Source organism: Bactrocera oleae, chromosome 3, assembly GCF_042242935.1.
Source record: "Bactrocera oleae isolate idBacOlea1 chromosome 3, idBacOlea1, whole genome shotgun sequence".
In the NCBI taxonomy this organism is placed as follows: domain Eukaryota; kingdom Metazoa; phylum Arthropoda; class Insecta; order Diptera; family Tephritidae; genus Bactrocera; species Bactrocera oleae.
This window is the reverse complement of record NC_091537.1, coordinates 5718035-5742168: the sequence shown is the minus strand read 5'-3', so window position 1 is coordinate 5742168 and position 24134 is coordinate 5718035. Positions and strand designations below refer to the sequence as shown.

Here is a 24134-nt window from a genome sequence, read left to right as displayed (position 1 = left end):
ATGTGGTTCTGGAGTAAAATTGAAATCAATTGCAGAATCCATTTTAATTCATTAGTATTTGAAAAAATTTCGAGGGGCATTTCTTTCTAGGAGGTTTTTGTAATAAATTCACCCCCCGACCTGGAGCCTGTCTGAGGTGAAATCGGGGTTAAAACTTAAGCATAAACTTTACTATTGAATATCGACTGTTTCCAAAATAAATGTGTACCTCTAGATAATATTCGATATGTCTGAAGAAGCAGGATACTTCAAAAATCTTATTACTCGAAGAAACTGCATTTTACCGAACCTAGACCTTAGCGGATACTCCTTATCTTACTTAAATAACGCTTGTATTGTAAGTGTATATAAAAATAATTAAGGACGGCATACAAGCTAATGGAACTACCGTTTTTATCAAAAGACTGTTTGTTGTCGGATTTACTGAGGGCAGAAATCTTACCAGGCTATCATTTTTAAAAATTTTCGAAAATGCTCTGCTTTGACTTTGCAAAGAAAGATTAATCTGGATGAATTGTGGTTATCATTTTTCATATTCCATTTTGTTAAGTGTAAGCTTTGTATAACCTCCAAAGCTCCGAGATTGTGAGTTCTTTAATTTTATCAGAAAACGCTCTCTCACTCTCTCTCCTTCTTGTCTGACCAACTTTATACAGTTGCATTCCTAATCTAAAGTCTGTTTATAAGGAGAATGAGAAAATTTACATCTGGTACTGTTTGGCTCAAGCTTTCTTTGGCAGCCTTACAATGTAAGCTTTTCGAGAGCTCTCATTGGATGATTCGCTAATATATTTTTGCTTTTTAAAGATCGCGTTTAATAATTTTCTTTCAATTCTCTTAGAAGATCACTATTTGCTCTAGTCTAATTCTCGTTTCCTTTTCTTTAAAAATGTCAAGGGAACAAATTTCAAGGAGCACACCCGTTGTGATATTTTTATATATAAAATATATATATTTAATAAAGCAGCGTTTTTTTCATAATAACTTTAAAAATATCAGAACAATCGGTCAATTCAGTTAAGAAAAAAGCAAAGTAAGTGGAAAAAACAAAATCCGTTATTGGACTGAAAGAGTCTTAAAAGCTTTAAAATTATTTAAAAGAAAATTAAAAAAAAAAATTATTTGGAAAACCAAAAAAAAAAAAGTATGTATAAAAAGCTCATTAAAAATGCTTAATGCGAGTCTGTAAAAATCATACTTGCTTGTTTCGAATTTTAAGAAAGTAATCTCGAAACTACAGAAGTAATGCCAAGGTCACTAGTACAAACGCGGAGAGAAAAGACTAAAGTGTCACCAATAACAGAAAATAATAATCAATAAAAAAATATGCGAAATCTTAGAATGAAATGAAAAAATATGAAAGAGAGATAGAGATAAAAACTAGAAAACAATAAAAACAGGAGTTAGAAAGTTTAAAGAACCTGAACCAGAATAAGAGAAAACGCATCCAAAATTAAAGTACTTGGAGAGTGCTTGACAAAATTAAAAGAAATTTTGCTAAAAGCTTGAGATCGCTAGTCTAACATTTGTAGTGACAGGGAAATATGAATTTACGGGCAAAAAACAACAACAATAATAATGCTATAACAAAATATTGGGAATTTAATACATAGAAAAAAATTAATACAGTTAATAACAACAACAAAAACCATTAAAATAAACTTCAACTGACCACAAAAACAACCAAAACTTGCAATAAATCTTACAGCTTTAACAATCAAATCCCATAACAATAATAGCAGAGAGAAGACAACAATGACACAAATCGACCATAACAACAACAACGAGCATTAAAACATACACATGTTTATTAAAATACAACACACAACAGCAAACCGATATCAATTGACGGCAACAACAACACCGAATTACCTATCAAACTAAATGCATATGTAACTGCCAACAATAACAACAACAATAGCAATCACGACCAAAAGCACACCATTCACGCAACAAAATTCTTACAGAGCACACACACACACACACATATATACATACAAACAAAGTAATAAACACGCAGGAGCTGCTCACACTAATACTTCCGAACAATAATAGAAAGCAAAAGCAGTAAACAAAAAATCAAAACAAAAACAATTGCAACAACAATGCGCATTGTATACAAAGAAATGAAAAGTTGAAAGCAGAAGCCAAAAAGATTTATGACCATCAAATATTAAATTTGCCAACCGACGAAGCGACACATTTTTGACATTTGCAAACAAGAAAAGCAGCAAATAACTTGGCAGCAAATAGCACAGACGACGGCGACTAGGTCAGACTTAGCAAGACACATTTGAGCGCGTCAATAGGCCAGCAAGCTGTTCGCCTGGCCTGGCGCATGCACGTCGCATACAGTGGTGGCGTCAACTGTGGCGAGGCGGTGTGAGCGCAACATTAAATAAATTTTCCAGCGCGGTATGCTCGTCTACACACTGTACGCATTTGTATAGAGAGGGACATATTTGCGGCTATATATGATCCACATTACAGCCGCTGCCGTCAACGCATGAGCGTCAACTACAATTACAGCACATTCTAGAGGTGAACTCACGTCGCAGCCGCCACACCAACGCAGGATTAGCAGCGACGGGCCAGCTAGTGGAAGCAGTGAGCAGTTTGGGCGCCGAAAAGAATGGCTGTGGCGATGCGTCAAAATGGTGAGTAAGTTATTGGGGCAGCAATGCGATTTTAGCAAAAAAATTTTTTTTTTAATTTGAGAAAAAATTTTTTTACTACTAAAACTCGTATTCTGAAATATTTCAAAATTATTTAATTTATGTGAAGAGCATGAAAAATTGGTCAAATTAGCAAAGAAAATTATAATTTTTTAAACTTTGCCGGGTCTTTTTTCGAAACACACGCTTTAGAGAAAAATTTCTTTAGAATTTAACTTTTTTTATTAAATGAAGTGTTTTCGAAAAACTCAAAATCAAATTTTTGAAGTCAAGAAAATCAATTTCGAATAGTTTTCTTTTGCGAAATTAATTACGATGAATAATAACTTTCTTATGCTCAGCCATTTTTTCAAAACTAATTTATTTACAAAAATATTTTTTACTTCAAAACCTTGAACTTTTAGTGTATTTATAATTCCAAAAATTAATTAGTTAATAATTCCAAAATTTTTAAATTTGATTTTTTCAAAATATTCAAAGTAGTTTTCCAAAAAACTTTAGAATTCTATTTCATAAGAAAGCTTGAAACAGCTCTAGTCGTTTTTAATTTTCAGAATTGCGGCATAGTAACTTTTTGTATGATCTGAAGTGATTTCTAAAAGCGCACAAACTTCTTTGAAATTTATTTTTTAAATATGGATAGATTTCTGTTAAGAAATTAATAAAATCTTTCTTTGCAATCTCAAAGTTTTAAAAACTTTCGAAGTTCAATGAAGTCGAAGGACTTAAGTCCCCTTTTGTATAACACTTAAATCTTTTCGAACTTATTATATAACTGATCTTATGCTTAATCAAATTTATGTTTCGAACTACGAAATTTAAAGGTACAAGCTAAGATTGTTTTAAAAAAATTTTTAAAGTATTTTCGAAATCCGTCATAAATACCTAAAAACTTATTTTTAACAAAAATACAATATTTTAGTACCAACTACAAAATTTTTGCGCCAATTTCCTCTTTTCGAATATCTTACACCGACGGAAGATAAAAAATTTCTTCAATAGAACGTATCGTAAGCTTCAAATTTAAACGTACGAAATCTTTTTCGAAATATTAATTTTTTTTAACAGTGAACTCAAATTTCAAAAACCTAATTGGAAAGTATGAAAACAGTTCGAACTGATCCGAATTCGAAACCAAAAACTTGGAAATCGTCACAGTTATCTTTTCTGTTCTTTTCATTCTAGATCGGTACAATTTCCTGAATAAACAAGTGTGCGAAAATTCGAACTCTTAATACGCTTCATGTTCAAAACACTCAAGGATATCTATGGTTTCAAAAATCTAATAGAATATTTTTGATTATTAATCTTTTTTAACAATAAGACAACTTATTTGTCAACTCCTGGCGGTTCGATATTATTTTACCCTGAGCAAAAGTATAACAAACTGAGATATCTGAAAGAAGTGAGAAAAATCTTATAACTTCCGAGAGATTCTGTTTGTTTTAAGAACTATTTTTCAAAACATTTGATTTTAGATTAAGAGAAACACAGTTTTCATTTCCTAACAACCTAAAGTACTTAACTTAAGGTAACACACTGAAGCAACTCGACCTGATCACCCTAATGTGGAACGTACCCTCCGCATATGCAGAGGAAAATATTTCGCTTGCGTTGTCACTTGTCACTGAAGTTGGCTTGTACAACCAGCAGCATCTCATCAACTTTTTCATACTCTACCATACTTAATCCTCAACTTTTGCTACGCCACCGCCTTTGACTGTCGCCGAAAGCCTCATTTACAACACTTATGAATTTTTCATTTGCGGAGAATGCTGCTTTGGCCGAATTTTTACGTTGGGTGGCAACGTGAGTGGCAGCAAGCCATGAACAGTTAGCTGGTAGATCAGTTAGTTGTTGGTTATTGCTTTTGTTGTTCTTGTTGTTGCTACAAATGTAATTTCGCTGTTCGCCGTCCGTTTCGTTATATTTTTATTCAACACAAGACATGTCCTGTACTCGGACGCCATTATGTGAATACAAATCAACAAACACAATGACACAATCTCGCATACATACATACACAGATATACTTTACTTACTTAACTTCCATTATCCTCCGTCGCTATACTACAATATACACGCTTACGAAGGTGTTCTGGCTTTTTTCTTCTCACGAGTGCTCTTCACAGTTCGTGTGTGTGTGTGTGTGTGTACTTTATTTTTCCTTTCTTTTCACTTCTGCGTAGGTGTTGCCAAATCAGCAATTGTATTCATTTAAGTTTTTCTGTTTCGTGTTTTTTTGTTTTGTTTTTTTTCTTTGTTCTGTGAATATAAAAGTGCAGGTGCGCGTGTAATATAATATGTAAGCTTTAAGTAGTTAAGTACGTAATTGTAAGGTAGCAAGGTGAACAGCAAGTGGCAGAAAGTAAAAGTTAAAGTTGAGAAAGACCTTCAACACACAATTAAATGTACATTTTCGCATTTGTAACTTAAATATGTGGGTTGGGCAATTTGAAAAATTACAGCTGAGTGGAAGGTGAACTACGCTGGGACAAAAGAGCAATTAAGGAGGAAAAACAAAAGTAAATAAATAGTAATTATGCAATGAAAGTGGCAGAGAAAAGTAATGTTCTGTTTAAACTGCTTAATCTTACTGTTTCTATTCTCATTTCTTATTTTCACTTAATTGTTTTTTTTTTTCGTTGAAGGCAAGCAGCAGAAAAATATTTCAGAAAAATGTTGCCGACATTTAGGCTGCGTGTTAGTGCGGTCGCACACCAGCAGTAGTTAGCGTACCTCAATCGTAAAAGCGCCTGAAGAAATTGGACGGATTTTTTTTTCTTCTAAATTTGATCGTTGAAACTCAAAACGTACACATGGCATAAATGAGTTCAAAATTAAACATGTTTTTCGCCGATGTAGTCCTAAAGTCGGAAAGTAGTCCTAAAACGTTGCTTACATTTAGACAAATTTCTAGCAAAGTCGCACACCTACACAAAATAGCGTAAAAGTGCACTGCACAAAAAATTATTGTTATTAAGCTCGAAACCCGTCAAGGGCACAAATGCGCTCACAGTATTAAGTATTAACAACTTACGAGATGCTTGTAGGAAAGAATGTGAATAAGTAAATTTCAGTAAATACATATTTCTTTCCTATATAAAATCTTAAATATACTATATTAGATCAGCAGAAAGCTTTTAAGCTTTTTGCGATTTTTGCGACTAATGTCGTGCTTCAACACAGTTGACAGTTCAAGACATCTTAGGTATAACATTTTCATAAGCAGATACACAATTTTGTATGATAATTTTAAAGAGAAGTTCTCTTTTGGTGAACCAGAATATCAATTTAAGATGAACTCGTCCCTATCATTTTAGTACATGGTCTATTAGGGTGGACATGGCAATATCCAGTGTAATTGGCCCCAAGAAAGTTTTCGCTAAAGATTTATAGATCTGAGCGGCTTGATAGCGATCAGCATCTCACTTGGTTGGAATAGTACATCTTTCGAAAGTATGTCTATGTAATATAACTGGTTAGTCGACTGCTTAGATAAAGACTCGTCTAATCTGAAAATATTTATATTGAAGACCTCTCTGTATTGAAAATGCCCAGAGATGAAAGATTTAGCGAAACTTAGAAAAATATTTAATTGGCGAGACGTTGAACTAGAAAAACTTAAGAACATAAAAGTTAGTCCCTTTTTGACAGGACCAAAGGCTCAAGTAATGAGAGAAATGAACTTGCGGAAAAAATCTTTGAGATTTGAATTTGAAACCATGCTGTCGGGTAGCGAAAACTTATGATAATCAACGAGATCATGAATAAATTAAATGTGCCATGAAATTGGTAACATCCAGACGGAAACGTCGGGGATCCTATAATATATACATATAAATGATGAGCGTAACAAGCTAAGTCGATTTAGTATATATACGAACCAGTCCCTTAGTTTTTGAAATTTTGCACCCGTCTTTTTCTCACCATGAAGCTGCTCATTTGTTGGAATGGCCGAAATCGGACCACTATAGCATATGGGTGCTATACAAACTGAACAAACGGAATAAAGTGCTTGCATGGAAAACTTTTTTATTTCACGATATGCCTTCACGAAATTTGACATGAGTTATTGTCTAAGACAACGGTGCAATCTCCGAAGAAATTGTTCAGATCAACTCACTATAGCATATATCTGTCAAACTAACCAAACAAAATGAAGTTCTCGTAAGGAATCTCTTGTATTTGTGAAGGGTATTATAGCTACGGTGCAACCAAAGCTAATGTGTTTTGTTGTTATGCTATAAGAATTGCACCTATGAAGGGAAATTTCAGTGTTGCCGAACTTAGTGTTGTTTCCTGTTTTATTTGAATATGAAAATCGTCCGCTACATATCGAAAGAGTGACTGAAAGTAAACAAAAAATACTTAAGACCTATGAAATCATAATTTCGTTTATCCAAACAAATCGACAAACTGTTTCAGCAATGGATGTTAGCTAAATGAATTCCACATAGGCTATTCAAGGTTATGTACAACTCCGATAGTGAAAAGGTGACTTAATCTCCATTAACGTCGTGGTTATAAGTCGTATATGTATGTATCGACGAAATATGGAACTTTCTTGAGTTAATAAAGTTTCCACAGACCAAAACGTTCAATTTATTTTATCTGCCAATAGCGATCTCTGCCAACATTTAGTAAATGCTGCTCACTTAACCGCACCCTTTGCCATTTGCCACAATTAGTTGCAGTAATATTTTTCATTAACAACCATTTAATCTGTAATAATTGAAATTCAAACGGTCAGCACATTTTCTCCCAGTTACGAATGCGGTGTGCGCCTGCGCATTGCGCGCCGGTCAACAAGTTCGTTGCACTCATTGTCTCATAGTGCCGCTGTGCAGCGAACGTGGTTCCACACTTTAGTTGCAACTAATTTCGTCTTGCTAATTATTTTCAGCATTTGCCACCACACATACACACATATGTACACTTTTCTCACGAATTGCCTACCGTCTAACTCTGTGCCCACTTGCAGGTTTACATCATGCAGTTTCGTTAGGCACCATTGAGGTGGCGTCTAAGGTAAGTAGGCACCACACCGTTTCGTTGCTGCCACATGAAAGCCATTAATTATGTTGCACACTTTTCGCTTTTTCTCGTTGCAGTCGTCAGCGGCTTCTAGCCATTACGATCGTAGTTACGACTCCGAAGATGAGAATATGAGCCGACGCCGTTTGCGACACACCTCCTCTACAGAACTGTATCCGCGCCCATCCGTTTACTCCAAAGGCGACATACGCGAACAGGTGAATGCTCTGCGGCAAGCGTGTTAAATGCTTTTGTTTTTATTTCACTTTTATTATTTTTGCTTTTACTGTTTTTTTTTTCTAACTTTCTTGTACTGCTGTCATTTCCTCTCCGTTTTCGTCTTCGTCTTCTACTTCTTCTTCCACTTCTCTTTCGGCTGCCACTTGCATTTGGTTACTTTTATTTTTTATTGTTGTCTTTTTGTCCTTAAGTACAGTACTGCCTAACTGATCGTCAGCTGCATAGCATCGAGCGGCCGCGTCGCGATCGCTTCTTCGGCTGTCTCTCGCGTCGTAGCGGTGTGCAGCAATCGTTTCTGGGCGGTTGTGTGGGTCGACGAGTGCCCTCCGATGAGAATTTAGCAGCTTACGCGCCCTTCTACAAGTATCCGCGGTAAGTTTGATTAACGGTAATGAGAAATAAAAATATTTTTGAGATAGATTTTCCCCTACGTATAGCTATCAACAACCTTTTCAAAATCACGACGACAAATCGCCCGATTCCGATATGGATAGTTCCTATTTTCGACGTCAACCAGCTTCAATATTGAGCACTGCGAAAACGCAAGATACCGGTGGTGGCGCTGGCACTAGCTCTATCGGCGTTGGTGTCGGCCCTAGCGGGTCTGCGGGGGGCATGGGTATGCCTCAGCATCAACGCTACTCCTGGATGGGCGCTCCGAGCGGTATTGGAAACGAGAATGTCAACTTTACTAACGATCCAAGGTATCTATCGTTAGATTTGTTGCAAGCTTTTGCTTAAGTCTAAACTTTAAAACATTGTGGCCGGTCATAAACATGGGGCATGAGATTCAACCTGTTTTGCGAAGTTTTCAGTAGCTAGCCGAAGTTTTTGTTGCTTTTGCTGTTATAAATTTTGTTTATTGTACTATTTTGTTTTTTAGTTTTTGAAAATCAGCATTCTAGTAACCGGAATTGGTCCTCAAGTTACTTAATTTCTTAGAAATTTGAGTATTGACTTACGACATAATAGATATCTTCAAGATATTTGTGGGTAGTATATAGTTGGAGCTGAAAAAAATAACGATCTAAAAGTGCTCCTAGCATAATAAAAATTTTTTCAAACCCGTCAGTACTAAAAATTAGAATAAAAATGCGTCACAGTCTACAATATATAATATCTAAGCAGACTGAATCAATATTTTTCCTTCAACAAATGTAGTACTTATCGTTCTTGCATAACAAGTAATGATTTACTCATCGATTACTCAAGTCAAAATGGTTGCTTTTAAACACAATATTCTCCCAGTACCAATAGGACTTCAACCTTCAAAATATGAAAGCTTCTTACCAGCCGCGACACAAACCCTATATTTATTGAACAGTTGATCTTAAGATTTTGATGGAGGGAGTTTTGTGGCTACGTTTAAGTGGTTAGAAGACAGTTGTTAATATATTTGAGGTAATTCCAAAGCAACAAAAAGTTTAATTAGAGTTTCATGCAGATTTTTTAAAAGCTTTTGACTTTAAATTTTAAGCTTTACAAGATCTTAATAGCTTTGTTGGTTGAAGAAAATTGTTTTTTTTTTTTAATTTTCCTTGCAAGCACATACGTTCTAGTCTGAAAGAATATTAATATCCTTCGTGGGGATTGTAAGAGAGTAACACTTTTCTCTCAGCGATTATTTTTTATCATTTGACCGATTTGGGAGTATTTGGATTTTAATTGAAGCCTATCTGTAACTAATTTGAAAGTAAGAGAACTGGTGCTGAAATAAGATAATGCTTTTTTGTCGCAAACTTATCCTCAGACAAAGCTTTACAACTTTGGAATCAATACCGATAGTGTTTAAATGGTGCAACAGGTCAAAATAATATTTATATAGAAAACAAATATTTCACAATGAATTTTACTAAAACGTTATTCTAGTGTCTCAATAAGTCATAAGTTAGTTAATGTACAACTTCCACATATTCAAGAGCTCTTAATTATTATAACTTTTATGCTGAAAAGCTCCCAAAAAGCTCGCATACAGTACGGTTAGAGTGTATCTAGTGTCAAAACAGCTATAAAGTATATTTCATAAGTCGCCAAATAGTTTAAATAAAAACTTTACTTTTTAAATTGTTTTCAAATATTATTATTTTACATTCTTCTTATAACTTCTTTATTGGCAAGCTTATTTCTTTACATTTACTGCTTAAAAGTATTATATTGTGTATTTTTGGAACCCTTATTACATCTTGACGCTTCTCATGCGCATAAACGACATCAGCGAGGTCATGCATACTCATATCGAAACGATTTTTTAAGTCTCACTGTCTCTTTCTCTTTTATATATCTACAAAAGCTTTTATTACTATCGCGTTCTTTCTCCTTAACCTTGTACAATTTTGTCAATCAACACTGTATCTATAGTCTGTTATATATTTACGACCTGCTTGAATGCTGCATGCATATTTCAACAACTTTTTACAAACTTTTCGTACAAAAGCAGTCAGTCAAAAAGCTCTCATTAAAGCGCTCAATAATTTCCTTAACAACTTTTCTACATTGCGCATGCGCACCAATTCGAAGAGCACAAACATGCAAAAAAATTATAATAAACATATTTCTGATTAAACCATCCAATCACCCATAGATTTTGTGCCTTCAAAAAAAGTTCGTGCTTAAAGCTCGACTTTACCAACATTTACCATTATAAGTACTTGGCAAATGAAAGGCTAAAAAAAATAAATACTTGTCTCTATTCCTCTATTTATTATTATCGTTTTTTTCGTAAAAAAATTAATATATAAAAAAACACAACACTTGCAAAAATACTTCAGCGCAAGCCTGACTTGTTGGCTAACACCGACTGATTACCAATATCGGAATATTTATATGACCAACTGTTTTGCACTTTGCGCACAGAATCATTTTCAAAACTTCACACATCCACTCGAAAATGTTTGGTATGTAGAAATTAATAAAACAAACAAAAAAAAAAAAGAAATACGAATATAAAAATAAACCGAAGCATGACGAATAAACGCCGAACGGATTAAACTTGTTTAGAGCCGAAAAAATATGATAATTAAAACTGAAAACAAAAAAAAAAAAACAAAATAAAGAAACACATGCGTGTGTGTATGCGTCTGTGTGTGTGAGTAATGCTCGATCCATTTTATTGCAGTTCGTATCACTATCCCACCCATGTCGGACTGCCAGCCGGCCAGCAACTACAAATGGGCGGCACAACACCGAGGTAAAGTTAAGCGATTCAAAACAGTTACGCGGAAATGCAGATTACACGATTGAGCAGACAAAAGCAAAAGTTCTCATCAAAATTTTTCGTGACGTCACAAAAGCATTGCTTTGCGAGAAAAATTAGTAAGAGCGAGACTGTTTGCCAACAAAAGTTTGACCGTGCTTTGCAAGCAACTGCCATTGTGACGTCATTCAAACAGCTGAGCTTATCAAAGTCAATGAAGCGAACAATTAGCGATACCGTTATTGGCGTAAACACTGTATAATCTCAATCGTGCATACTAAATATGAACACTTAGCACACAAAGAGCTCGTTAACTATTGCATCCACACGCCAAAAAATCAGTTTTCACAACTACTTTCCGTAACTTTCTCTGTCTCTCTCTCTCTCTCTCTTTCTCTCTCTTCTCACACGCACCAAAACACACTTCATTCATACTCTTTCATACGCTTTTGCGCTACTTGTGCATTCTCACTTACAGAACTAAGCATGTCAGTTTCGCTCGCTCGCATACACTCACCTCCTTCGACGATGTCAATTTGGGTTTCCGCTCCTCCGGTCGCATGAAGACCGCACGCAGTCAGGAACGTCTTATTGGTGGCAAGAAACCGATTATTGCCACCGGCTCCATCTACGAGTCCACGCAACTGCCCGGGCATATGGTGCAACAGCCAACGGTTTTGCATTCACAACAGCAACAGCAGATGACACATCAGCAGCAACAGCCGCAACAGCATCCACAACCGCCGACCAATTATATAACGACCTTGCCACCCGCACTCGCCATGCATCCACATGCACAACAAGCCGTCATACATCAGCATGCGCCACATATTCATCCCTCGCATGGACATGGCCATTCACATCAACATCATCACGGGCCACCCATCCACATACATCAGTTTGTACCGACCGGTTTTGCTAGTGCCGCCGAGTTGGGTGCTCAGATCCAAACTGAACAACCGATTTCCTTGTTAACCGGCAGGCCTCTCACACATATGGATGATATATCACTTGGTGTCGGTGGTGCTGGAGCGACGGCGCATGGCGCTATGATGCCGACTGGTATGGGTGTCTTGACTTGTGCTACGCAGGTGCTGGCGCCGCCCAGTCCCGAAGTGTTGGTGGTGGAAAAGAAGTTCCGTAATGCTATGAAGACGCAAGCCACGCAAACTGAGGTGCGCAAAGATGGTTTCGCGCAGGTATTGGCGCTGAGTCCACGTACCATGCATAAGGTGAGTAATTCGCTGAAGTGCCGAGTGTGACAAAGTTTAATTTTGCTTCCTTTATACTTAAGGTGAAGGTGGTCTCACAAGGTGCACAGACGAACGGACTGTTGAATGGCAAAAAACTCGCTAAAAGTTTGTCGGAAATGCCGAATGGTAAAGTGTTACCTGGCTTAGATGACAGGCAAATCAGGTAAGTTCAATAATAGCACATATATTCTAGAATTTTTATGAATTCGCTTTCATATTAATTTTTATCGAGTTTCTAAATTCAATTAATTCAACTTCATATTTTTAGAAACTTTATTGATCATAACGCTGTGTATCGCACTCAGTCGGAAGAACCACCAAAGTCACCGCTGGAGCTCGGCGATCCAAACAATATTAACTATTACGAACCACCGCCACCGCTTGACACAATCTCCTACTACAGTCATCGCTCGTCACAACTGCCCTCGGAGGAGAGTATGCCCTATTTTCCTAAGGACGCGCTCGCTTTCGATTACGAGAGCAACAGTTTGCCACGCCGCGCCTGCACATTCCATCGTGAAAGCAGCTTCAGTTCAAACAGTCTGCCACGTCGTGAACCACTGCATGCACATGAGATATGTAAACACATAACCGAGTGTACGGAATTGATGGGTGAGGCGAATGGTGGTGTTAATGGTGGTAATGGCGGTTTGCTAGACTTCTCTAAGCCGCACTTGTTGCCACCACCTAGCGAGTACTGTAAAGATGCCGACGAGCCGCTTACATCTACTTCCACGTTGACAGCGGAGCCCATACACGAACCCGAAGTTGTAGAAACAAGTCGACGTAAGTCCATGGTAGCCGTACTGCCACCACTAGACGCTGATATTACGCCTACACCGTTCAGACGCGATGACTTACGACGACAGTCGATGCCTATTTATGTAAAAACCGAAAAACTGATTGATGGTTTCGGTCCACGTACATCCTTCCGCTCAAAGATAAAACCGAAGCCGGTGATAGGTGGCAATGAAGAAATTTCCGGTGATGAGAAAGAGATCTTTATCGACTTCAAACCAAATGTTATGATGAAAACGATTGCACAAATTCCACAAGCTAAATACCGATCGACCTATAAGTCACTACCGCCACCAGTAGCTCAGCTTGAGGAGAGCAAAGAACAGAAAGCGATTGAAGAATGTGAAAACTGTCGCGCACTACAAGCAGCCGAACCGCATTCCTCCATCAGTGAGGATGACTACGAGGAGGAGGCTGAACAGGAACAGGCTACAGATATAGAAGACGAAAAAGCTAAGCAAGAAGAAAGCGATCAACATGACCCGCTATACGAGAATGTGCCCGCAAGTGTGCCTATTATGACGGCTGAACGACGCGCCAGCATGCGCAAACGTTCCGTGAGCTTGGATGAACAAAATGTCTCGCCCGATAAAGGTAATGGCATCTCGGCGCCACCAAGTCCTTGCCGCGAGGAATTGCTATTCGCAAATGCATCTACCTACCCATCCTCGGATTCGCTGGCCAACGACGTGACACGCGATCACTCAGATGGCATTTGGAATGAATCGCAGGTTACAGTACTAACTGCCGAACCGCCGAAGGAGGGTACCGAAGGCGCATACACGAATGCGAATATGCTGCTGACACCAACGACGCGACGAAAAAACCTGCTGCTGCAACACCAGCAACGTAGCTCCGTGGATACGGACGTATTGGATTTGGAGGACACACAAGTGGATTTGGTAAGTTGAGCGCCCGAGCTGTAAACAGTACATATAACACTTTTGATTTAACATTTCTTTTAGAGTCCCACCTATGGCATTGCGGTAAACACACTACCAACTAGCGCTAAGAGCGCAAAATCTGGCGCGCTCATCACACAACAACCGCAAGCGAGTCGCGAGCCCAAATCGACCACGTTAACGGTGCCACAGAAAATCACCACACCCTCAATTGCAGTCACACCCAGTCTACCGTTGGCCAAAGAGATCTCACCCAAAATATCACCGGGTACAAGTAAACGCGTCGTACAAGAGCTACCCACACAAACACGCGATGGACGACGTAAATCGGACGTACAGCAAACACGTGCTGCCACCGACGCCATCATGACCGTCACAGCTACTTTGAACAACAACAGCAGCAACAAGTTCAATAACACCACAGATGTGTCAGAGTGCAGCACGAATACCGATGAATATGCCACTTGTACCGACACGTCGAAGCGTACGCCAGGTATTAAGACACCACCAACAACAACAAGCTCATCATCAACGACACAAGTACCAGGTTTGAAAGCGACAAGTGTCAATTGAACAGTCAATCAATAGATTAGTGTGCCTTGCTGCTTCAAAAACACAGACACGCACACACGAAAGACACGAGCAACCACATAACTGGTTTCCTACTGAGTCACTACCATCCTTCATTATCATCACCATCATCATCACCAACACCATCATCCGTAAACTAGCGACTTATTCATCCATATTTCAGCGACTGTCAATCCATCATCGCAAGATTACACATATAACCAATCCGCACATAATCCTCTGACTTATTTGTATGCACTTAACAGTCTACACATACACGCACACACACAAACACACTCGCGCACGCAAGCGATTAGGCCTTTTAGCTGTGCTCTCCTAACCGCTCTATTCACACACACACTCTCATACACTCACAGTCTGTCACATTACATGTTTGTGTTGTTGTAAACGTCCTTAGCTGATTGCGTGTATATGCATTTAAGTACTTTCGTATGGTATTTGGTTGTTGGTTGGTATGTTGTTGCTTGATGAACGCTTCTGTAAATTAAACCGCAAAACCAAAAAACAAAAAAAAAACCGAGATATGTGTCTGTAATGCTTCTTAGCCTAGTTCAATGCTCGCTTAGAGTGTAGCAACCCTGAGCCATTGTATGTAAACGTTAACTAAGCGTATGCTTCCTCCTTTTGTCTCTTTTTTCATACCCGATTAGTGTCGACACAAAGTTCACAAATTGACCGTACGCAAGGTTCATCCTTTGAGAGTGCCTCTTCACTCTACTCAACGCGCGGCGAGATGCTAACCGAGGATATACTGCAGCATGATGAAAAACCCACTAAACAGCATAAGCTCGAGCGCGAGCTGCAGCTCAAGTCGCCTGTGCCTACAGCAGAGCAGGGGAAACGTTCACCTTCGCACTCGATTAGCAGCACATCGTCGGGTAGTTATAATGTCGCTGGGCTGGCAACACCATCGCCATCTGCTAAGGATGCGGAGAAGCAGGTGGAGCCAGCTGAAAAGGCAGCGGCGACGGCTACCAAAACTGTACACGTCAAAAGTGTTGGTGCGTCAACCGCCAGTGTCGAACCGTCCGCTGTACGCGAAAAGCCACGCATCAAACCCGAATCCATATCGGATGATGAACGTAGTGAGGTACGCTACTCATCTTCCGGATACTATGAGAGTCCACACGATGATGATCATGTGATCAAGTCACGGCGTCATCGTCTCGATGAGGAACGTAAACGTCGTAAGACTACAATGAAACTAGACATCGAAAAGGAGAATTTACGTGCGCTAACTAGTCCGATTAAGAAGCCAGCGTCTGCATTGGCTGGCGCACACGCCACGCCTATAGCTGCGGCATTGGCTGCAGCCACGAAAGAAAAAATAACGGAGAAACAGTCCACCACTAGTGGGCACGCCATTGAAACTACAAGTCCGAATCGCATTAAACGTTTCCGTCCAAAGATACGTCGTCAATTTAGACGGAGTTCACGCGATGATAGTACACCGAAACGACAAAAGAATTTGGTGAATTTGTATGGTATGCCGCCGACAGCAGGTAGCGCAGAGAAGCTATTGGACTACAGTGTTGGTGTTAAAAAGGAGGAAGATCGCGAGGATATACATGTAACGGAGTGCAAGACGAGTAAGATCACAACGCCGCATACAGCCACGGTAGCTGTGGCCGCCAAAACCACAAAATCTTCATCAGAGGTGTGTCAGCTAAAAGCAAAATCTATAGAGTCTCTCCGTTCCGTCTCGCCCGGTTCCGATTCGGTGTTTTACAGCGAAGCAGATGGTCCCTTGCAGGAACCACACAGTCATTGCCTGCACTGCGGCAAGGGTACAGAGGGTCAGACTACAAATATAAGCGCATTGGCTGGAGACTCTGTCGAATCACTGCCTTATATGGGAAATGAGCATGAACAGGATATTGTTAAACCGCCGTCAGACTTCGCAGACTCACCGGTAACTGCAAAAACAACGCAACGTCTCTATAAAAAGATGGATAAACGTTTTCGCTCTGAAGAGCGTTATCATGCAGGTGAACGTGGTCGACATTATAAGACACGTCAGGAGAATATACGAGCAAAGGTGGGTATTACAAAGTCTTTGCAAAGTTAAACTAATAATAAAACTGTATTATTTTTTATAGAGCGAAGAACGCAGTCGTGAGAGCGTACACTCACGTAGTCCACAGAGCTTACGTCCAGCCGGTTCGAGTCCGTGTGTACTGCCGGATGCAGCGATCGAGCAGAGTCAACAGATTATTTATCGTGGTCATTACGACCCGGCGCGTTATTCACGTCTCACCGACGCTGATGTTTGGACTCAGCTAAATCATCAAAGTTTCGGTATATGCTTTTTGAGTCTTTTGCGCTTTTTTTATATGATTTTCATTTTAATTTCGTTGTTCTAACGCAGATCGTCATCGTGATCGCCGTCCGTCAACCGAGTCGGAGCGCAGTTTTCACACAAAGTATCAAGTCATACTACATCGTTTGGTGCAGCGACGTTGCACCTTGGAAATGTATCATCGCCAACGAAACAACAATTTTCGTAAGTCTAAATGTTTATCTTATGGTAATCAGCATTTCTTTTGGGCTGCGTTTAAAACTTAATGTAGGCTAATGCTGTGCCTTCTTCAATTTTGCACCAAGAGTAGAAAATATGCCAAGAATTCTCAACTGACTGGTCAAATTATGTTAGCTCATAGAAATAATATTACGAGGTTTTTCACCCATAGAAAAGGAAGGAATTTAATAGGGCTTGAAACCACGGCACCAGAAAATTACTGGACTACCGAATGTTGTTTGTAGACTGGTAGTGATAGAAAGGAACGAATTTCGTCCATTATATCTCTATGAATCAAGCTTGTTTAGTAAAGTCAACTAACGTTGTTTAATTCCTATTCGTGTCTATATTTTGACTCGTTCGAAAAATTTGAACATAATTGATCTCAGATTTCTAAGCATGACATACCTACAATTAAATCTGGTGTTTGTTTGCATTACTTAGATATGCGAAACCGCATTGAGGAATATAATCTGTTGGAATTATCGTGAGGAGTACATGTTCCTTACAAAATGTTGATGACATGCTTTACAAACGACAAATTTTAAGAGCTTCGTAAAACATCGGCGATAAAAGCTATAAAAAAATTTTAAGTTAAATTTTAACTTATAAATGTATCGATCTAGAAAATACTATAAAGTTTTAAAGTGAAGTAGCAAAGTTATAATAATAAAAAAACTCACCAGCGTTTTTGGATTCTGAAAAAGAGAAGAAAAGATTGGAGGTTAATATGAAAATTCTCGTTTAAGGGATAAGCAAAGTATGATTAAATGAACAATATTTATTTAAAAAGAGTTTACATATATGTCATCGATCTTAGAAGAACTTCAACTGACAAGATAAAGCCATAGAAAACTTTGAAATGTGTGCGCATTCTATACTCTACCCTAGACTGTTCAAAAGCTTTGTCTTGGAATCAAGTGTTTCAAAAAAAAAAATTACTACAACTTCAATTACTGACGCTTTTTTCATATTTGAGTTATAATGATGGCATATATTCAAATATGAGAGGTATATACTAGTATATGAGAGTAATAAAAGAGAGTTATCTATAGCGTTCTTGAGGTAGGTAGGTTTGAACATCGACTCTTCTATTTTCAACCTTTTAATTAAAGAATACACTCAGAAATTTACATACTTTCTGAGAGTATGCTTCAATATTGTAAGCAACGTATTTTTATTTAATATATTTTTAAAGTAGGGAATTCAGATATATAAATTATATATTTTATAGGCGCTAATAGATCAGTCGGTGTATTTTTAGCACCGCTCTCATATTACTTGATTGCTGCCGCTCCATCAGTCTTCATTAACATATTTTAGCATTTTTATTTAAAATAAAGCATTGCAATATGGTCTATTACACTTTTTACAGTTTAAGCATTGCTCCGAAATGTAGGCAATATTTTTCCTACAAAAAATTATTTTCTCTTGAATTTTGATAAATTTTGTGCATCGAGTTTTCCAAAATTTCCAAAAACATATATATTTCCGAGTTGGTTATTGTAGATATCAAATACAAAATTCGAATAAATCAATTAATACTAAATTAGCTTTTGTCTTCCGCTCTCAAACATTTTCAAAACGTATTTCAAATAAAATTATAAGAATGTTTATACAAACTAAGTTTCGAAATGAGTAATTTTTTAGATTTATATACCACAGCTATAAATTGAATAATCAATTGTAGCACCGACTTATTATTATCTCTCGCCGATTCTGAAATGGATTAGAGCACATACCATAAAAAATTTCGCAACATTGTTGCTATCTTCTTCGAATATCTAATTTTGGAACGGCGTACAGACGAAACACTGAGCAATCGTGAGCACAAACGAACACAGTACAATTTTCGAACATGTACAACAACAACTTTTATAGAAAGAAAATGCGTGACGTGAATTTAGAAATTTCCGCAATCAGCTATGTTCGAGCGTAAAAGCCGTGTAGTAGCGTCTAGCAACTTGTTTTGCGTGAACGTGCGTGGCGTGCAATACGTGGAAAGCCATTTTTTTTTGCCAAAAGTAAAGTGATTGAGTTGTATTTCGCTATAAACACATGTAATTGTTATTGTTGCTTCTAATGTCGGCATTGTGTTTTAGAGCCCTATACACTTTGATTGTGCGCTTTAAAAATAGTCGATAAGATTAATTAGCGCGCGAGCCAAGGCACCGACATGAGTGAATTACGCATAGATATCGGGCGTTCGAACGGTCAGTGGTTCATTGACAAAGCGCCGAGTAAGGGCAAAATTGAGAATTGTGCGTTGTATTGCAGTGAAATAGTTTGCGAAATTAATTGAATATATTAAAGTGCTTAAAAGTTGTTTAAAAAATATCACAAATATATGTATGTATATGTGTGGAAAATGTATAACGTGCTTTTAAATAGTGATAAACTTTATTTGAGATAATGAAATTGAAAATATAGAAAAATGTCAACATACTAAGACGCGAGCGCCTTTTATCAATAATATTGCTCAACCTTTTTTTTTATTTTTTTGTAATTTTGCGCTCTTGACCTTTAATTCCAGCGCAAACAAATAAGGAAGTCATTTGTACGCGCGCGTCTGAGTATTAGACACTCTCGCAACTAGTAAAATTGTAGACATGCGAATGTAAAATATTCAATAGATAAGAAGTCGTATCTCGTTTAATATCCGAAATAGAGTTTTACATTTACGCCGACTATAGTTTAAGGAACATTTTTTGAACGAGCTTCATGTTGAGCTGAGCGAAACATTCTTACTCAATTGCAAAGATACTGATATAGGTCTCAGAGCAGATGTTCATAGGCAGTATAAAAAGCGTAGGGAAAATATAGAAATTATAGGATCAGTAATCTAGTCTACCGAATCACTATATTTAACGTAACATTCTAACCTGATGCTATTATGAATTGAGGCGTCATAAAAATTTGTATATTTCAAACAGAAAAAAATATATATTTTTGGTTGCGGATCTCTACAATAACCACCTGCACAGTCGTTACTTCGTTTTCTCTAGAGAAAATGTAAACATTTAATTACAAAGGAATTAGGTATATATTCACATTTCTCATTGTATTCCTTGTTTTCCCGGAAATTAAGTGATTTTCGACGTTCTGCAGTGGTGTAAGCCTTCAACCATTAGAGTATTTTCCATTATGTATTTTCAAGAATGCTATGAGGTTTTGGCAACGGTCCGATATCTTACGGATCAGAATACCAAAGAAACGAATTTTTCGCATTATTCAGATTTTGTTACTTATAGAACCATATACTCATGACGAGTAGTACATAGAACAATATAATTGTGCTCTGCGGCAGAATTCTCTGTTGCGAGGAAATTAAACAAGATAATTTATTCAAACAAAAAACAAAGGACTTAAAAACAGCACTTGAATAAAAGTATAAAAAATAATGAAGTAAAAGACTTGAAGAATAGTTGAAAAGAAATATTTGAACATATTATATATGGATATTAATATAACCTATCCCATACGAATATATTAATAATTCGATAAACAAATAAAAAAGGAGAACACAAGAAACACAATAGACTCTGAAAACTAAAACTCACATATATTAAAAAACATAAAAATAAATATTATTAATATAAAAATAAAAACTCCAAACACCAAACTTAAATAAAAAGTTAAAAAAAGAAAGCAAATCGCAAAAGATTAACAAAGAATCCTGACAAAACTCCCAGCACGATGATTGGTATGCTGCTTGAGTTATCAATTTATTTTCAACTCTTGTAAAGCGCAAAATTTACTTCACAGAATTAATAACCTCAAATTCGTCGTCGGATTCATTGCGACGCAAACTGGAGGATCTGCTGAAATTAATGCTCTTGGTATGGGCGCGCGAATCGCATGTGATTTCAAAGATTACAGCGGGAGCAAAGGGTATAGATGGGTCAAATATTTATTGAAATACCTTTATTTATAAAAAAACCACAATAATTTTGCAGTACTGCATTACAGAAAGTATATAACTATGCTACTATACTACTCTTTTTATTCCCCTGCTCTACTTAAGGCGTTGACAAAACCATTGTGGTTAAAAGTGAGTCTGGTGAATTTGGTTTTCGCATACATGGCTCCAAACCGGTCGTGGTCGCCGCTATTGAACCCGAAACACCGGCTGAGAGTTCTGGACTCGAAGTCGGCGATATAATCATATCGGTGAATGGCGTTGAGGTCTTGGATAAACATCATACCGAAGTGGTGAAGATCGCACACGATGGCTGTGAGATACTCGAACTGGAGGTGGCGCGCACGATCGGTGTGCTCATGCACGAGCAACAAGAGCCGCCCAGTCAACCGATTTTTAGCGGCTATTTATGGCGACAGAGCGGCCAAGCGAAGGGCGCACCGAATACGAAAAAATGGGTGCGCCGCTGGTTCTCGCTGCGACCGGACAACTGTCTGTACTACTATAAAACCGAAGATGTGAGTAAAAAGAATAATCATTTTTATTGAATTTGAATATGTTTTAAACTTTTATTTGGCATTGTAGGACAATCAACCCGTTGGCGCTATGATCATGGCCAAGCATACAATTGATCACTGCCCGCCTGAGGTCGGTAAGCCGTACGCCTTCAAAATTGACTCCGGCGAAGGCATACCATTGTATGTGGCCGCAGATACGGAGGAGCTGTCCAACCGTTGGATTAAGTTGCTCAAGCAAGCGGCCACACAGGGCACACCCTGGCTGGATAATAGGTGCGTTAACAATTTTTTAGCCAACTTTAATTCGAAATTACCGAGAAATTCTAATCTCGTTTTTGTTTTTTTTTCGTTGTTAAATTATTAATTTCTCCACTTTTTCTTCATGGCACTTTCTTCGGCTGCCTGCAGCGCACACAATCTCTACCAACCGCCGTGCAGCATTACACGCCCGGACTGTTTCGGTTACCTGTTGAAATTGGGCTCCCGCTGGTGTGGCTGGTCGAAGCGCTACTGTGTGCTAAAGGATGCTTGTTTGTATTTCTATCAGGATGCTAATAGTAAGACGGCGTTTGGTGAGTGTTTCGAACGGCATTAATGTAAAATATTTACACTCTCTGTCTGCAAGTATTCTTCCAGTTTTAGGTTCATGTAATTTTGTTGTATGCTTTGTTTTTGCTTTTTGTGTTTGGTTGCGCTTTAAATGTTTGTTTGTTTATACAACATGTCCCTTATGTTTTTGCTCGCTTTTCTCCATCGGTTGCAATCTCATCATCGTTTATTATTCGTCTTTCTAGGTATGGCTTGTCTGCATGGCTATAAGGTATCATCGATGTCGACCAATGCCTCAGGCAAGAAGAATTCCTTCGAGATTATACCACCAGAGACCAAACTGCGACATTATTACTTCTGCACCGAATCGGAAATGGATAAAAAGAGGTGAGTTTGTGTGGAGGCGTTGAAAGAAGATTGCAAAAATTGTATTGTAATGTAATAAAGAAGAACATAAAAAAATTAGATAGCCAAGTTAAGGAAGTAGAATAGAGTCGATGTGTTAAGACCTGTGAATATTATATGCAAGTTGGGATTGATATAATAAAAATGTCGTAAGAAACTTCCATATGACACTTTTCTTATGTGCTTTCTAGACACATCCTAACAGTTTTTACTGTCTTCGGAAATATGTTGGAACTTGAATTTTGTATAGCTATTAAGTAAACTAAAGCTAGTAACTAAAATTAAGGCAACATGAGAAAAAACTCAGCACTAAAAACCCTAGACATTAGGTGAGGATCTGAAATGAAAATAAAAAGAGCCATAAGTTTCATAGTATGAAATTCAGTTCTAACATAAATCCTCGGAAACTGATAAATTTCAGTTAGAATTTAGAGCTAGATTTAAGTGACTGAAAAAATCAGGATACTGTCACGTCTCTCCATAAAAATTGGGACAAAATAACAGAGTTTGGCAAAAACCACCGAGCCAAACCATCAAATTAAAAGCTCGACGACACCTTAACTATGGGGTCCACGCTACGAAAACTAGTGCATCTCTTATCCAGGTGCATCAATTTAAGTAGAATATCTTCCATAGGCTTTCAACCCCAATCCAATACTTTACTGATTTCCAACCAATTTCTTAACAGTTTTTATTCCTAAATCAGGTACAATATCAGTTGGCCTTGATCTTCTTCGTGTAAGTCCGAATTTGCGGAGTCTTAAATTTGCCATGGGAATTCGCCTGTTTATAGAAAGTCTTATTGAAAATACTATACATATATGTTTATAAGTTTGTTTCTCAACTTTTTCATTGAAATTTTTTGCAGATGGATTTCGGCTCTTGAATATTCAATTGATCGTTGGATAAAATCCGGGTAACTAAAGTTGAAAACTATAGGGAGTAAACGCAAGCGTAGTTTCAGTTACTACATTGAGTAAAAATATGGAACAGAAAGTGGAAAAAAATACTGAAATTTTAGAAAAGGTGTGTCAGGGTGTCGAAACGAACGACTTGGCTGCCACATAAAAATTATAGAGGATATACAATATAAAATAAATAAAATTGGATAAATGTAATGAAAAAAGTCACTGCAACTGATTACATTTTAAGGCATATTAAGTAGATATACAAATACTTTTAAGCAAACCAAATGAATAAAATCATGTTAAGTAGAACTGAGAGCAGAAGAACTCAAGCACTAGAACTGAAATAGGCAGAATTTTGATGGCAAGCTAAACACTATGTAAAAATAATTCAGACCAGAGGTTGAAAAGAAGATTACAGGCGAAGGAATTGGAAATGAAAAAAGGCGATGAAATTAAAGGAAATGTATTATTTATTTTCAATTAAGGTGTAAAAATATAAAAATAAATTAAAGCTCAAGATTATATTCGATATGTATGAATAAGGTAAAAAAAAATCAGAAAAATATTGTAAAAAATGAAAATTCGACAAGTGTAAATAAAAAAGCCAAAGATAAATATAAAAATATAA

At 37.5% G+C, this 24134-nt stretch overlaps 1 protein-coding gene across 2 annotated transcripts; it reads left to right on the top strand.

Moving 5' to 3' along the window:
- The first annotated feature begins 971 nt into the window (after positions 1 to 971).
- LOC106620032 (uncharacterized) lies at positions 972 to 24134 on the top strand. Of its 2 annotated transcripts, XM_036358713.2 has the most exons (18): positions 972 to 2657; positions 7660 to 7706; positions 7790 to 7930; positions 8149 to 8324; positions 8390 to 8656; positions 11068 to 11139; positions 11624 to 12377; positions 12440 to 12561; positions 12667 to 14098; positions 14162 to 14645; positions 15340 to 16727; positions 16789 to 16987; positions 17058 to 17192; positions 21232 to 21644; positions 21712 to 21917; positions 22053 to 22216; positions 22439 to 22580; positions 23467 to 24134. In XM_036358713.2, the coding sequence occupies exons 1-18, from the start codon at positions 2633 to 2635 to the stop codon at positions 23516 to 23518; spliced, it is 6219 nt and encodes a 2072-aa protein (XP_036214606.2). In that variant the 5' UTR covers positions 972 to 2632; the 3' UTR covers positions 23519 to 24134. The 2 variants fall into 2 exon arrangements, with proteins under 2 accessions (XP_036214606.2, XP_036214608.2); XM_036358715.2 differs by lacking the exons at positions 972 to 2657; positions 7660 to 7706; positions 7790 to 7930; ... (8 more) ...; positions 16789 to 16987; positions 17058 to 17192 and adding exons at positions 20447 to 20910; positions 20973 to 21098.

Excerpts from the sequence above, each read along its gene's own strand:
- LOC106620032 (XM_036358713.2), top strand. The coding sequence starts at position 2,633 with ATGGCTGTGGCGATGCGTCAAAATG. Across the intron at positions 2,658-7,659 it reads TGTGGCGATGCGTCAAAATG|GTTTACATCATGCAGTTTCG; the intron begins GTGAGTAAGTTA and ends GCCCACTTGCAG. Across the intron at positions 8,657-11,067 it reads AACTTTACTAACGATCCAAG|TTCGTATCACTATCCCACCC; the intron begins GTATCTATCGTT and ends ATTTTATTGCAG.